The sequence below is a fragment of the Ictidomys tridecemlineatus genome, chromosome 11, assembly GCF_052094955.1.
Source record: "Ictidomys tridecemlineatus isolate mIctTri1 chromosome 11, mIctTri1.hap1, whole genome shotgun sequence".
Lineage (NCBI taxonomy): Eukaryota > Metazoa > Chordata > Mammalia > Rodentia > Sciuridae > Ictidomys > Ictidomys tridecemlineatus.
In genome coordinates this window covers 104,544,487-104,560,546 of record NC_135487.1, presented here as the reverse complement: position 1 = coordinate 104,560,546, position 16,060 = coordinate 104,544,487, and the positions used below count along the sequence as shown (strand labels likewise).

The window sequence follows — 16,060 nt, the reverse complement described above, 5'->3', positions numbered from 1 at the left end:
TCTTTCATGAGCACAGTCCGTCAGTCTGCACCCTGACTCCTCTCTCCATAAGCAGGAAGTCAAACCCCCTCAGCAGTCTGGGAAGGGATGAGGGTGTGAATACTAAGCCTGAATGATTCCATACAGCCTCCCTCCCTGCTGGTCTCAAATAACATCAAAAGGGCTCCCTTTCCCCTGCACCAAAGCAGAGCTCCAGTCCCCCTCTGTGGCCATATGTGGAATTTGCAACAAGGCCCACTAGCCCTCTGGCTCTGCAAACGGCAATCCAGTTCAGACTCAGGACATCCCGTTGGACAAAGTGAGAGGCAGACGTTGATGTCCCACCGCAGGTCAAGATATCAGATGTCCTGAAAGATTTACCCTCACACCGTCTGGAGCATGGTTTTCCCTGAGAAGCTTACAGGTTTGTTCTGATTCCATGATCCAGGATCCAAGAGCTTTTTTTCCCTTCCCTTACCTAGCAAAGATCTTTTGAATCCGGGGTCAGTTATTATTTGTTTAATCCTCCAGCAGCTCTGACCGTGCACCAGTTCTCACGGTGGAGAGACAAAAATCCAATACAGGACACATTGTTAAAAATGGGAAGCTTCAAGAAAAAGAGGGAAGAATGATCAATTTGGTACAGCACATATAATTGATGGCCACAGGACACTGTATACCTTTGGTCTTGTGGCTCTGAATGGGAAAGCCAACATGACTTCTAGCTGTGGGGCTGGCAGACGGGTTTCCTATCAGCCTCTTCTCTGAGCTTCCTGCAGTCAGCCAAAGGGAGATGACAATTCCCAGGGCTCTGCTGCCCTCATGGGGCTGGCTGCTCTGTTCCTGCTGTGGCCTCTTCAAGGGATTATTTGCCTAAACCAGTTTTTCTCCTAAACCTGGGCAAGAGCCTCCGTCTTTATCAAACCCTCTTTTACTGGTTTTCCCCTCAAATCCAGCTGCCAAAAGCTGCTGCTCTATCTTGGAAAGAATGGCTCTCCAATGCTCTATCACACCACCTGACTTTGCCTTTCTGGGTCCGCTGCCACTAGTGCTGTGGGGCAGCTATGGCACCGAGGCAAGATGCGAGGAATTCTAGTGCAGGGGACTTGATTTAAATTTTCGTTGTCATTTACTAGCTGTGTGATGTTGAATAAATTATTTCATCATCTTGAACCTCAATTTCTTTACCTTGATTTTTTTAAATGTTATGAATATTTTTTCTTTATTTTTGGTGCTGGGGATGGAACCCAAGGTCTCCATTCATGCTAAGCAAGCGGTGAAACGTACACCCAAAAAGGCAAGGAAGCTGCCTCTCTCTCCGCCCCTGCTTCCTTCCCTGTAGAAAGGCTCCATCGGTGTAATACCCCTTGCGGACTTCCAGCTGGGACGTCCTGTCTTACGTGAGACTGAGAGTAGGAACTGGGCGTATGCCATCTGCCCTTCCTCTTCCTTTTTAAAAATCTTTTGGGTGTACGTTTCAAAGAGGACGGGATCTCTTCTGGGAGTCCTTAGGGGCAGGCTCAGCCACTGAATTGCTTCTATGGAGCAGGGAAGACCTTCTTTGGTCCAGCTGAGTTGGTTATGGAGCTCAGAATTCTGATGTCCTCTTCTTTGCTGCTACAGTATAAGCTACGTTCTCCCATGTTGGCCATATTCATAATAAAGATGATATTTTGATTTTTATCTTCTGAGTCCTCTTATTTCTCAGGTGGTTCAAAAGTCAGATGGGGAATGGGAGCATTAGGTGTGGGGCCCCCTGAAGATGCTCAACATGATTGTAAATGAAGAACTCCAAAAATTACAAAAAAAGGCTTCTAAGGGAAAGCAAACCCCCTTTCCATCCCTGACCCTCAGTCCCCAAGTACCAAGTCCGGTCACTCCCAGCTCATCACCAACTGATTGTATTTTCTTCCAGAGGTATCCTAAATATACAGATACACACTGGCATGTACTCACTACAGGAATAAAGCATATGCAGAGTTCTGTCCAGGAATTTTCCTTTTTCATTTAGTAGTACACCTTGCAGATCTTTATTTAGTTATTTATTTATTTTTATTATTATTAGTTGCTCAAGACAAATACAATGATCTTGACATATCTTACATTTGATTCAAATAGGGTATGAATTCTCATTTTTCCACGTGTACAGATGGCAGGATCACATTGGTTATACATCCATGTGTATACACACAGCAATCCTAGTGTCAGTTGTATTCTGCTGCCCTCCCTATCCCCGCCTCCCCTCCCCTCCCCTCCCATCACTATTCTCTACCCAGATAGACCTTCATTCTCTCTAATGGCTGCACTGGACTTTGTGAACCAGTCCCTTCTCAATGGACATTGTTTCAGTCTTGCTGTTACAGAGTTGAGTATGATGAATAAATGTGCAAAATCTGGCACCAGCCTACCTGGGGCTGACTTCCAGGGCCACTACTTACTAGCAGTATGAACTTGAGCAACCTACTGACCCTCACTGTGCCCCGCTTTTGTATCTAAAATGAGACTGATTATGACCTCATGGGATTCTATGAGGATTCCACGAATAAGTGCCAAGCACTTAGAAGAGTGCCTGGATTATCAGTTTCAACCAATTTGATGAATGCTGCATTTGAAATTATATAGCGAATTTTCCATGTATTTAAGGAGGGTAAATTCTTAGCAATAGAATTGTTTAGAAATTCTTGGAAACAGAACTTACAATATCAAATTGTCTTCGATGATACTTGAACCGTCTTCGGTCCCCACAATCTTGCCCCCACAGATCTTTAGCAACTTTTTGATATAAAACATTATTGATATAAAACATCACCTAATTGTAGTTCTAATTACTATTGCTTTTATTATGAGTGAACTCGAGTGAGTATCTGTTCGTATGTTTTTAAGAACCATTAGTTTCCCTTTTGACCAATTCCCATGCTGCAAAATGGTTAAACTTATGTTCAGATTTTTTTTTATATACTAAGAAAACTAGTCCTTCATCTGTGAGATGCTTTGGAAATGTTTTGCAAATGTGTCATTTGTCTTTTGACTTTCTAATGGTATTTTATAAATCAAGTTAATATATTCTGATTTCTGGGGTTTGTGTCATAAGTTTAAAGACATGACCCACTCTGAATTATTTTTACTCTTATATTTATTACAGTACTTTAATGATCTTTTACAGTTTAGTTTCTGACATACCTGGAATTTATTTTGACATAAGGAGTGAGATGGTTCATGGTTACTTTTTAAAAATCTGAATACCATTTACTGAATAAACCAAATTTTCTCAAATCATTTAATAAACCATCTCCCAAATCTAAATGTCCATATGTATTTTAGTTTAGTTCTGGTCTTTTTTTATTCTATTCTACTGATTTATTTATTCATGCATCATTAGCATAATAATTAATCGTGCTTAACAAAAATAGGTACTAGTACAGAAATGTTATTACAGCAGCAATGTTCATAACTAAAAAGTGGATACAGTTTGAATTTCCATAAATTGTTGAATGATCAAACAAAAGGTGGCATACCATATAAAGCAACCGTATTCAATATTAGAGAGGAATGAATTACTGATACATGCTGCAAAATGGTTAAACTTATGTTAAGTCAAAGAAGCCAAATATTGTAGGATTCCACTTATGTGAAAAGTTCAGAATAGGCAAACATATAGAGATAGACAGCATATTAGTGATTATTTAGGGGCCTTAGGGTGAGAAGTTGAGGATTGACTCCTAAAGTGTGTGGAAATTCTTTTAGGAAGTTGATATTCTAAAATTAGATTTTTGTGATAGTTGCACAATATGGTAAATACATTAAAAACATTGAATTAGTGAATGGATAATTATGAATGTAATGCACTCCACTATTGTCATGTATGTAAGAAATAAATTTAAAAAAAACCATAGAATTATACTATGTAAATAGATGAGGCATGTGTAAATAATATATTAATAAAGTGTCTTTAAAAAAGAAATCAAAACAGGTGCTTTAAGTTAGCTGCTAGGGCTAGCTTTCCTACATAAATTTTATTTATCATTAATTTGTCTGTATGAATTTTCCTGATTTTCTTTCTTGTTTATTATTTAAGTGGGAATTTTAAGGTAAGTGTGCCTAGAATTTTTTTTATTGGAATTGATATCTTTAATGGGATTGCCTATATGATTATCCATTGTGATTGGAGGGGAATTAATGTTTAGATTAATTTTTATTTTTGGTTCTCATGTAAGATTGTTATGCATATTGCATACGCCATAGGAAGGATATGGAAACCCACATTTGAATAGTGCTTTATACAATATGGATTTTGTATTTGTGTAGAACACTGGTCCTGACGTCTGGAGAAGGTGACTATGATAGACTAATTACTGATGAAGAAGGAGCCAATATTTGGGAGGGTTTTGCCTTTTTTGGAATTCCTGATAGATTGTTCATTGGGTTGACTCCTCCCTAGTTGATCAATTACCCTGGGGGATTACGTTCTGAACACTGAGCTCTGTCTCACACCCTTTGGGAGGCTACCGGGGAGGCCCTCAGCTAGCTGTCCGTCTGTTGGTACAAGTAGGAAGGCCAGCAACCTTTCCTCTGGCCAGGAAAATGACTGACCACTGGTCTTGGAGACTTCTGGATCCCACTGTCAGATCACACCTAAACAACTCTGCAGTTTCACGTGGGCTGCAGTCAAAAAATTGTAGAAGACCAGAAAAGAATATGTTGAGATGAGAGGAACCGGAGTCCAGCCTCACTGGCTTGTCACTTTAACCTGAGCGTAGACGACAGGGTCTAAGTCCGCAGAATGGTTTGCAGTCAAGCTGTGGCTCTTCTTTTCCAAGGGTTGGAAGGACATGCTGGCGTAGGTTAGCGGGTCCTCTTGTAGGGATGAACGCTTCAGAGGGATGGAGAGAAGGAATGAGTGGATTCAATTTGGAGCAAAGTGTGTCTCTTTGGAAGCAGCTGCAACTTTGCAAACAGGGAACCCAAAGAGATCAGAAGAACTCTTAAAAGAATCCCTTGGAGAGTCCAGGAAGCAGTACAACTACCCCAGTCAGTAATGAGGGAAAGTAAAGAGGGAAAGCCAGATGGCAGGGCCTCAGCGCCCGGGAGAAACACCATCATCCTACCTTGGCAGGAGAGTCCGGGTGAGGATCTGGGACCTGGGGACTGTAGTGACCTGCAACAAATACCAGGAAGAAGAGGGACAAAAAGTCTCATCAATGGGGTCTGGAGGAGTGGAGAGCCTCTCCTTTCAATCTTGGGTGAAGGGGAGGGTGGGAGAAGGGGCCGGGGAGTGGGGGGACAGGGAGGAAGAGAAGGGGAAGGAGGGCCGTTCTGATCTGTGTTAATCAGGTTTTATCTCACGCACCCTTACTCACTCGTGGCTATCTCTGTCCTCAGTGACAGACAAGGCTGCCCCATCCCTCAGACACCACTTACATCTTCTGCAGCTCTTAACGATGAGGAAGACCATGGCCGTCAGCAGCAGTGTCAGTAGAACCCCAGCCAAAAAGACCAAGATTAAATCTGCTGGGCTTTTTGGTGGAAGAAGGAAGAGGGTCAACTGCTGAGCTTTTGATGGCCGTTCCTAAAAGCCACAGCGCAGCCTTCCCCACCTGCAGGAGAGCCTGGAGCAGACGGCACCCGGCTTAGCGGGCTGCTGCCCTGACTCACTGGTCTTGGCAACTTTCGGCTTTGGCGTACCAGAGGCACCTGAGGCCTCAATGAAGCTGCCGATTCTCCCCACCCTTCCTGCCTCAACACGCATTTTACAAGCTTAAGAAACAATTCTTTGTCTGTTTCTGCTCCTTTCTCTCCAGACCCTCCGCCACTGTCCCCAAGCCAAAGCTGTCCATACAAAGTCAAATGCCATGTGGTTACAGGATGAAGCAGACGAGTAAATGTTCATTTACTTGGGACGGCTGGAATGACAGGGTGCAGAGCTCGTGGTCGTCGGGGCGATGGTAGAGGAGATGTCTACAAGAGAACATGGAAGAAGTTAGTGTAGCTGCCATTTGTCAAGTAAATGTCCCCGGTGCCTCTCTTACCCAAGCAACCAGAAGGGATTAGTAACTGGGTGACTCTACGTGGGAGAGGATACTATGTCATTTAAAGTGAGTATTTAAACAGGAACTTAAAACCATCAGCTATGCAAATAAAAGAAGAGCCCAGTGTCCTGCTGTGCCCTGTGTCCTCTAGAGAGAACAAAAATAAAAAATGTGTGCCGTGTCTCCTTCCTCAAAGATTTTCGCAGGAAGCCCTGGGAAAATATGCTCCTTCTGATCTAAGCAAGGGTCTCCAGGCTTGGAGTGAGAACAAGCGGTGAAACCCAGAGCCAGTGCTTCCCCAAGCCCTCAGGACCTTGACCTTAGGAACTGCTGCCCTTTTTGGCTGGTCATTTTGCAGGGCAGCTGATAACAATGTCCTGCCCAAAGCAGCCAGGATAGTTTCCCCCAGTGTCTAGAAAACAAATAGGGGAGGAGGAAGGGAAGTGAGTTAGCTTCTCATGAACTGCTCAGGTGATCTATTCAGATTTGGAGGGTTAGCAGTCCTTTCTGGATCCCCTTTTCATTTCTGAGGCACTAGAGTCTGTGTTGTGATAAAAGATGATTTTCCCAACCTGAGAAATGCACTAGCCAGTGGTGTCCCATTATAGCCCCTTTAGCACAACATCTTAATCTTCTAGTTTGTTTTTACTTTGTAGTGAGGCCCGTAACAGCTCCCGTTCTGAACTCACCATATTGGGGCTTAGGTGTGGAGTTCTTTCCTCCCATGCTGTCTTCACCTGAGAATTAGAAAAAGGAACCTCCTAGCTTAAAAGGGGCCAACCACTGAGGGACCCACTCCGAGACGGATGCTAACATAGGACAATAACAAGGAGAGAAAGGTCAACTGTGGATGCTGAGGTGCCGTCACGGGTCAAGACTTTACCTGGTATGCTTTGTAGGTCCCGAAATGAGAACTTATCACCAAGAATTGACTGATTGCTCCAGAACTGATTCCCATTCACAACTCACGGCAGACTGAGGTACAAATTGACATAGGAATGTGTTGGTGTGATCGGTGCTTACTATCAGAACCTGTATGAGCTCCAATTAAAACCAGAATTTTGCTTGTTAGGCATTGAATTGAAGTAAGCATAAGATGAATGAATGATTTTAATACTGAAGTGTCTTCCAAGTCTGAGGCATCCACCTCACTTTTCCCTGGCAGTGTTGGGTAAACTTTCACAAATTCCTCTTAGAGGCCCTTCTCCAGGGGCCAGCAGACACTTCTGTTCACATATTGTCTTTTCAAGTATGCTGATATCCTTGTCTAGACTTCTACCTGTTATGTTAAGCCTTCTTTATTTAGTGGTTTTTTTTTTTAGCCAGAAAATATAAAATATCTAAAGGCAGAAAAGTAAAAGCATCTAAACCCTTACTGTCATTGTTAATATTTTAGTAACTTTCCTTTTAGTCTTGCTCCATGCATTCTATTAAAGCTGCATGAGCTACTTCTTTAAGATGTTGTATCCTTTTTCATTTTGCTACTGAGGATGGAATCCAGGGGCACTTTACCATGAGCCACACCCACAACCCTTTTTATTTTTTTATTTTGAGGTAAGGTTGCTGAGGGTGTCACTAAATTGTTGAGGATGGCCTTGAAATTTTGATCCTCCTGCCTTCGCCTCCCAAGTTGCTGGGGTTACAGGCATGCACCACCACACTCCGCAAGAGGTTATATCCTTTGTTTTCACTCAGCATTTTATCATACACATTCTCTCATACCACTAAAGAAGGTAACATTTTTAGTGATGATTGGCATTTCTGTTATACCTGTCCCCCTTTATCTGTGAGGGATTTATTCCAAGATGTTCTGGAGATGCCTGAGACCTTGGGTAGTACCAAACCCTGTACAGTAGATATAATATCTTTTCCTGTATACACGTACCTCTGATAAAGTTTTATTTATAAATCAGGCATAGTAAGAGATTAACACCAATATAGTACAATTACAACAATATGCTGTAACAAAAGTTATTTAAAACTTATGATTATTTATTTCTGGAACTTTCATTCCATACTTTCAGACACAGTTAACAGGAAGTAACCAGACATCTGGCAAGTGATAGTATGGGTAAGGGGGGTATACTGTGCATGACTTGCTTTACCAGCTCCCTACTGGCTGATATAAATTATTTTCAATTTATTTAATTAAAGGACAATGAAACAGAAATTTTTGCACATAAGCCTTTATATGCATCCCTGATTATATTTTAGATGGCCATGATTTTACTTCATATTTAGATAAACATGTGCTAAAACTTTTTGGCTCTACTTTTTCTGCTGAATTTTAATATAATTTATTATGTTATATGATATATAATGTATGATATGATATAATATAATGTAATATATTATATTTAGGCAATCAATGTCATCAATTGTTGATGTGTTTTCATTTTTCAGTTCTTAAAAGTTAATTTCCAAGTTCCTGGACCCGGGGAAGGCTGGGAAAAGAATACTTCATTGTCGTTTACCACCTACAACATCAGCAATAGCATCATTAGCAAGTACCTTACAGTTCACCAACATTTTTAAATAATCCTGCAATGTGTAAGAAAGGCACCTACAGGAAAATTTGATGAGGAGTATTAGCCATGAGACACAAGGCACACCATTAACTAGCGCTATAATATATATACATGCGTGGATGTAGTATCTTATATATATTAATTCGTTGTGTAGAATATAATATTTGAAGGTATTGAGGTATGTGTTTGTACTAAAGAGGGCGTTCACTTACACTAGATCTTACCACTGGGGAGGTGGAAGAGGAGAGCTTGGTAGGTCTGTGTAAAATTCTGATCTTTACATTCGTAGATCTCAATGAACAACCCTTTCAATGAAGTGTTACTACCTAAAACAAGTTAGAACAACCCACCCGGGAAAGCAAAACCCATCACACAATGCCAAAGGGAAATAACTACTTACAAATTCAGGCCAATGAAAGCAGGAAGCATATTTCCCTTTGAAAACTATATTTTCAATGTTTAACAGAAGCAAAAAGTTACAACAGAAACAGTTGTATCCGGCACTGGAGAATCTTGCTCATTGCCTTAAAATTCATCAACTTTCTAAATGCAGCCATTCAAATACAATCCTTCCCCCACCTAATTAAAAAAAAATGATAGAAGCTAGTAACAAGTAGATGGCATTATCATAATCTTTTACCCAGATTAAAATTTTGTGAAACGCATTTACCTTTTAAGAAAAACTCCGGACATATGAGGCAGTTTTCTAAGACTGAGCCTGCTTCCGTTATGAGTCCCGTTTGGCAGAAATGACGAAATAAAAATTACCAGCACTGTCACTGTTGTCTTTAAGCTGTGTGTCATAAAGATCCTGTCTAAGCTCAAGGGTGGACTTCCTCTTTAGGGCTAATGCAACATTAAAAAAAAAATCCTATAAACAGCTAAATTGCTTTTATGTATTTTGACACATGAACTTTAGAACATAAGAGGATAAGGTGAGTTCATTTCTAATTATTTATTGTTCCCTTGAATCACCCTTCCAGATATTGCGGAGGTACCGCAATATGGACATTATGATTGTCGTCAAGGACCTATTCCTACCAGGGAAAGGAAGCTGATAAAGTAAAGTGAAGAACAAATAGCGTTAAGTATGGCTGTGCAGATGTCAGAAGGAAGGTGATTCATTTATGTATAAATATTGATAAAATATTATATTTATAAATACTCATAAAGTAGTATTCATTAGTACACACATCAGATAGACTTTATGGACCCTACAGTGGGCTATGTACTGAGAGCAAGGCAGAAAATTTCCTTACCTTGTCTCATTGTAAAGGGGCATGAGACACCTCTCAAAGACGTAGAAGAGTTTCACTTGGTTAAGGGACATGAAGGAAAGAGTGCTAGCTAGAGAGGGAGTGATGGGAAAATGTCTTTAGACAGGGTGGACCATTGGGGAAGGCCTTTCCACTGAGAATCGAGAACGCTGACATGAGAAGGGGTTAAATCAGGCAGCCAGGGGGCAGAGGGCAGAGGGCAGAGGGCAGAGCCTGGAATAGAAGCAAGAAAAAGCTGCGCAGCTAGAGAAAGGAGGCAGTGCAGGTGGACCTTGAGCTGGGGTGGAGGCTGACGCACAGATGGGGTTTGGATTCAGGAGAGGGAATGTGGGAGGGATAGATGGCCCAGGACCAGGATGGTTTGCTGGGATTCAAGTGATGTACCTTTGGGGATATCAGCATAATTCAAGAATGGGACATTTGTAGAGGGTGGGAGGTGATAGATATATTAGAGGCTGATGGTGGGGTTCTTTAAATTCAAGCAAATTGTATACAGTTATGCATCATTTAACAAGGGGACTGCGTTCTGAGAAATGTTTTGTTAGAGGGTTTCATTGTGTGGACATCACAGAGCATGCTTACACAAGCCTAGATGGTCCAGGCCAGTCACTCCTTGTGGCCCTTGACGCAATCAAGAGAGGTGATTAAACACAAGATGCATCCTATGATGATCTCTTTTGCTAAAGTGGCTGGGGGGGGGTGTTAATGGTAGAGACCCCAGGGTCTTTGTATAAGCTGTTCCCTCAAGTGATCTCTTATCCTTCAGTTGTCAATTTAACTACAATTTGTTCCAGAAGGCCTTTTATGAGCTCCTGGATTAGACTAGTTCACTTATCATATGTGCCCCTGTCACGTTTTAACATTAAGAACACTGATGTTGTTTAGTGTTGTGATCGCTAGACTGTAAGGTTTGTGGAAATCATATTTTCTCATCCTAATTTCTAGCAGTGCCTGATCCACGAAGTGCTGTTTATAAATGACTAATGGATGAGCTTCCTGTTTTCCCAGTGGAAAACTTCATTCTTTGAAGATCCCTCCTTACTTTTCTCGTGTCAATGGAGGAAGTTTCCCTCTGGAATGCTGAATGTATTGGCCCACTTAGGGATTTTACTACCTCTATCTTCCTGTTTCTTTTCATTTTCTTTTTCCTTCTGTTGCCTTTTCCTTCGTTCCAGCCTCCCTCATTTTAGAACATTCCCTTGAGTCAACCTTTTGCTCTCTCTGGTTACTAGAGAAGTAACTTTCTGGAAATTCTTCTCCATGAGTCTGTTTCCTCATTGTCCTCCAGTCCTGTAACCCCGGTGCAATCTTTCTTCTGTCTCTACCGTTCAAACAAAACTACTCTGAGAAGGGCCATCAAAGACTCCTGAGCTATTATCTGTAATAGACACTTCGAGCCCTCCTCTTCATCTTCCTGCAAAATTGATTACTGTTGGACTCTTCCTACGTGCAACTTCACACTCTCAATTTTATCATACTACACTCTTCTCGTTTTATTCCAATGACTGACCATTCTTTCTTTTGCAGAATGCTTTACTCTGCTAACCCTCAAACACTGATGTTCTTTCATACTTAGCTATATTTTTCCCTGAAAGTTTCTCCTGTATTCTGAACCATAGTAAATAGTACCCCCCGCCCCCCCCCCCCACATTTTTAACTCTCTCAAGCAAGAGACTCAAATTGATGCTTCCCTTCTTCCATTTTCTTCTTAGGCAAGTCTTCAACTCTTGCCTTTAGTACTTTTCACCAATTCCTTCCTTTTCACCTGCCAAAGCCTTTGGTCAAGGTTTTCAATATCATTTAGCTAGAATGAGTCAACCTGACTAGTTGTTCTCTCTCTCTCCAAACTGTCCTGTGTTTATTAGTGCTATTTCTTTCTCTTTGGGGTGGGGTGGGGTGGGATGGCGGAAAGAACTGGGGATTTAACCCAGGGACAATTTACCACTGAGCTACATCCATAGCCCATTTTATTTTTTGAGATAGCATTTTACTAAGTTGGTTAGGGCCTTGATAAGTTTCTGAGGCTGGTCTTGAACATGCAGTCCTCCTGTCTCAGCCTCCTGAGTTGCTGGGATTACAGGGATGTGCCACCACATCCAGCTTACTAGTGATTTTTCTGAAAGGAAAATCTAGCTATCATTCCTTCTCTGCTTAAAACTGGTGGTTGTCCCCTGACCTTAGAACAAAATATAAGTAGGCGCAACATTTAAAGACCTATGATTTGTATTTTATTCTTGATTTCTTTAGAGTTTTAAAAATATTACACTACATCTTCTCTACAATCACAAATACTGCCCCCTCTAAGATTGGCTAACTTCCTCTTCCAAATGTCAGCTCAAATACCATTTCCCCTCTGGCCTGTCATTTTTTTGCTCTGTCAATGTTTTGTTGAACATTTCCATTGTCTCTCTGTGACTGGAATTTTAAAATACTATTCATTCAAGTTAACATTTACTGATATGATAGTTATTGTGATGGTTATTATGTGTTAACTTGGTTAGATAGAACTATTTTCCATAATTCTTTTCCCTGACTGTTTTGGTTAGGGAAGACAAGATTTTTTTTAAGAAAAATACTTTAATTTAAAATTCTGATTTATGCATAAAATTTTTATACCATGATTTTAGTACAAACTATAAAAATGTTAACACTGAAGTTTTCAACAGAAATCTATTCAAATCCCTTAGAAAAATTACTTAAAGACACAACAGCAATTATTGGTATAAAATTTATACATAAAGAAAAAAACAATCATACATTTTACTGAAATTTTCAGTAAATTTTAGCCATTACTACTTATTGCAAAATTAAAAGTTCAAAAGTTGTGTGTGTGTGGCTCTATAGGAATTATAATTTAATGAAAACACTAAGCCAAATCTCTCTGATCTAATCAGAATAATACAAATTTATTTAAAAAATTAGTTGAAATTTGTAACTTTAAGGAAGTTACCAAACGTGACTAGAATAGGTGTATCGTAACTTAGCACAAGACTCTTGAGCAAGATTCGGGGGTGGGGTTTGGTTGTGAAGTTCGTACATGTTGTGTTGGCTCAAAAGTGGTAGATTGGCAACTTCCCATACTTAACTTGGATCATAACTTCAGTTTCCTCTAACTTTTGGAACAGGCGTTTGAAATGAAGGACAACTACATCACTAAAATCAGAGACAATAAAAACTGACATGGGCTTCAGTCTGGGCTGTGATCTTTCCTGATTCCTATCATTCCTACTGCCTTCCACTTTGCATCCATCTTTCCTTAATTGACTGCCAGATGGACTTCAGCATCAGAAACAAAGACAACAGTCTAACTTAAGTAGCTCTCACGATAGTGTGAAGTCAAATCCCTTAAACATATATTCTAGAAGTTTGAGCCCTGACCTGACTTATTAATACAAGGGAAATGACTAACTTGGTTAGACTGCTTAAAATGGTGCTTGTCCTCTTAAACCCTGTGCTTGAATCTGTTATCATTGCGAATAATATTGCGTTCTCAGATTTTATAAAAAATTTTTGAGGTAGTTGTTTTTGTCTCTGTATGACCAGGGCAGTTTGTTGCTTAGCACAAATAACTTTTTTTTTTTTTTTTTTGTATCAGGGATTGAATTTAGGGGCACTCAAGTACTGAGTCACATCCCCAGCCCTATTTTTTTAATGTAAAAATTTTTTATTTATATATGACAGCAGAATGCATTGCAATTCTTTTTTTTTTATTTTTAAAAAGTTGTTGATGGACCTTCATTTTATTTATTTGTAGGTGGTGTTGAGAATTGAACCCAGTGCCTCATGCATGCTAGGCAAGCGCTCTACCACTGAGCCACAATCCCAGCCCTACAAATCTTATTACATATATAAAGCACAATTTTTCATATCTCTGGTTGTATACATAGTATATTCACAACAATTTGTGTCTTCATACCTGTACTTTGGTTAGTAATGATCATCACATTCCACCATCATTAATTACCCCATGCCCCTCCCTTCCCCTCCAACCCCTCTGCCCTATCTAGAGATCATCTATTCCTCCTATGCTCCCCGCTCCCTATCCCCCTATGAATTAGCCTCCTTATAGCAAAGAAAATATTCAGCATTTGTTTTGGGGGATTGGCTAACTTCACTTAGCATTATCTTCTCTAACTTCATTTACCTGCAAATGCCATTTTATTCTCTAATATTCCATTGTGTATATATGCCACATTTTTAAAATCCATTTATCTACTGAAGGGCATCTAGGTTGGTTCCACAATTTAGCTATTATGAATTTTGCTGCCATAAACATTGATGTGGCTGCATCCCTGTAGTATGCTGTTTTTAAGTTCTTTGGGTATAGACCTAGGAGAGGGACAGCTGGGCCAAATGGTGATTCCATTCCCAATTTTCCAAGAAATCTCCATACTGCTTTCTATATTGGCTGCACCAATTTGCAGGCCCACCAGTAGAGATGAGTGTACCTTTTTCCCCATATCCTTGCCAACACTTATAGCTGCCATTCTGACTGGAGTGAGATGAAATCTTGGAGTGGTTTTAATTTGCATTTCTCTAATTGCTAGTGATGATGAACATTTTTTTCATGTATTTGATAATTGATTGTACATCATCTTCCGAGAAGTCTCTTCAGGTCCTTGGCCCATTTATTATTTGTTTTTTTGGTGTTTAGCTTTTTGAGTTCTTTATATACCCTAGTGATTAGTGCTCTGATGTATGAGGGGTAAAGATTTGCTCCCAAGATGTAGGCTCTCTATTCACCTCACAGATTCCAACCCCCCTTTTTTTGTATTTTATTTAGATAAAGGGTCTCACTGAGTTGCTTAGCGCTTCACTTTTGTTGAGGCTGGCTTTGAACTTGTGATCCTCCTGGCTTAGCCTCCTGAGCCACTAGGATTACAGGTGTGCACCACTGTGCCCAGCTAAATAATGTTTTATAATTCTTTGTTAAATGAATAGTTTGGATTATTGTTAAATGAATATTGACCCAAATGATTGTTGGATTATAATCTTAGTAAGTCAATGAAAATAGCAATTACATGATGCATATTTTCAGCTGCTTCTTATCTGTGTTCAAAACAGATGAATCTCTACCTCAGTACAAATAAATCTTTGGTTAAGTATAGAAGACTTAAATGCAGACAGATCTACGAAGAGAAGAAATTTAAGATTTATCTGCTGGATTTTTTTTTCAATTTTTATTATGGTAAAATACACATAAAACTTAAACCCATTTTTAAGTGCACATTTGGTGGTGTTTTACCATATTCATAATGTGAAACCATCACTATTTCATTTTTGTAACTCATTTTGTAAAACAAAAACTCTGCATGTTCCCATTTAACTAACTCCCTATTCCTTGGCAATCACCATTGTATTGTGTTTATGATTTTGACTGGAAGTAACTCACACCAAGTAGAACCACAGACAGGGTCTCACTGAATTGTCATTTTTGTATTGGTGTTATTTAACTTAGCATAATATCCTCAAGGTTGATCCAAGATGTATTAAGTGTCAGAATTTCCTTTTAAGGCCAAATATTCTATTGTATAGCTATACCACATCTGGCTTTCCATTTATCTGTTGATGGGCACTAAGGCAGCTTCTGTTTTAGATATTGTGAATAATGCTATAAAGAATTTTGAGATCCTTTATTGATTTATTTTTTTGAATCTGGGTCTTGTTACGTTGCCTAAGTAGACCTTGAGCTTTTCCCAAGTGATGCTCCTGCTTCAGTCTCCAAGAAGCTGGAAGGTATGTACTATCACATCGAGATGGCTGGATTATATAGTAATTCTATTTTTAATTTTTTGAGAAACTTACTTTTCTATAGTAGCCATTCCATTTCATATTTCTATCAATGGCACACAAAGGTTACAATTTCTTCACATTCCTTCCAACACATTTGTGATTTTTCTTTTTATAAAAAAATGCTTGTTATTGAGAAGAGGGTAAACTCCACTATTAGGAGTGGGGTTTCTTATTTTATTTTTGTAGTGCTGGAAATCATTAAGTGATTTCATGACAGTATACTGGGTCTATAATATTTTCTATAGGAATTCTACTGAAATTTTAATAGTTATTGATATGATTTGATTTATAATATTTCCTTTAGTTATTTTAAGTCTGGGTACTTAAAAGCTTTACATTTCTTATAACCTATCCATTAGCTAGAAATAGCTCACCAACAGTTTTCTAAGATATTAATCAATGACATCATGATAAATGCTGAAATTATACCTCAGAGAATTACAAAACTTGAAAAATC

General features: G+C 39.6%; 1 protein-coding gene across 1 annotated transcript; it reads right to left on the bottom strand.

Moving 5' to 3' along the window:
• Positions 1 to 3,094: 3,094 nt before the first annotated feature.
• On the bottom strand, positions 3,095 to 9,272 carry C11H1orf162 (chromosome 11 C1orf162 homolog). Its single transcript, XM_040287402.2, has 6 exons — positions 9,204 to 9,272; positions 6,695 to 6,742; positions 5,871 to 5,934; positions 5,398 to 5,492; positions 5,085 to 5,134; positions 3,095 to 4,849 (listed from the first exon to the last, which is right to left on the bottom strand). Exons 2-6 carry the CDS (start codon positions 6,729 to 6,731, stop codon positions 4,706 to 4,708), a joined length of 390 nt encoding a protein of 129 aa, XP_040143336.2. The 5' UTR covers positions 6,732 to 6,742; positions 9,204 to 9,272; the 3' UTR covers positions 3,095 to 4,705.
• Between the last annotated feature and the right edge of the window lie 6,788 nt (positions 9,273 to 16,060).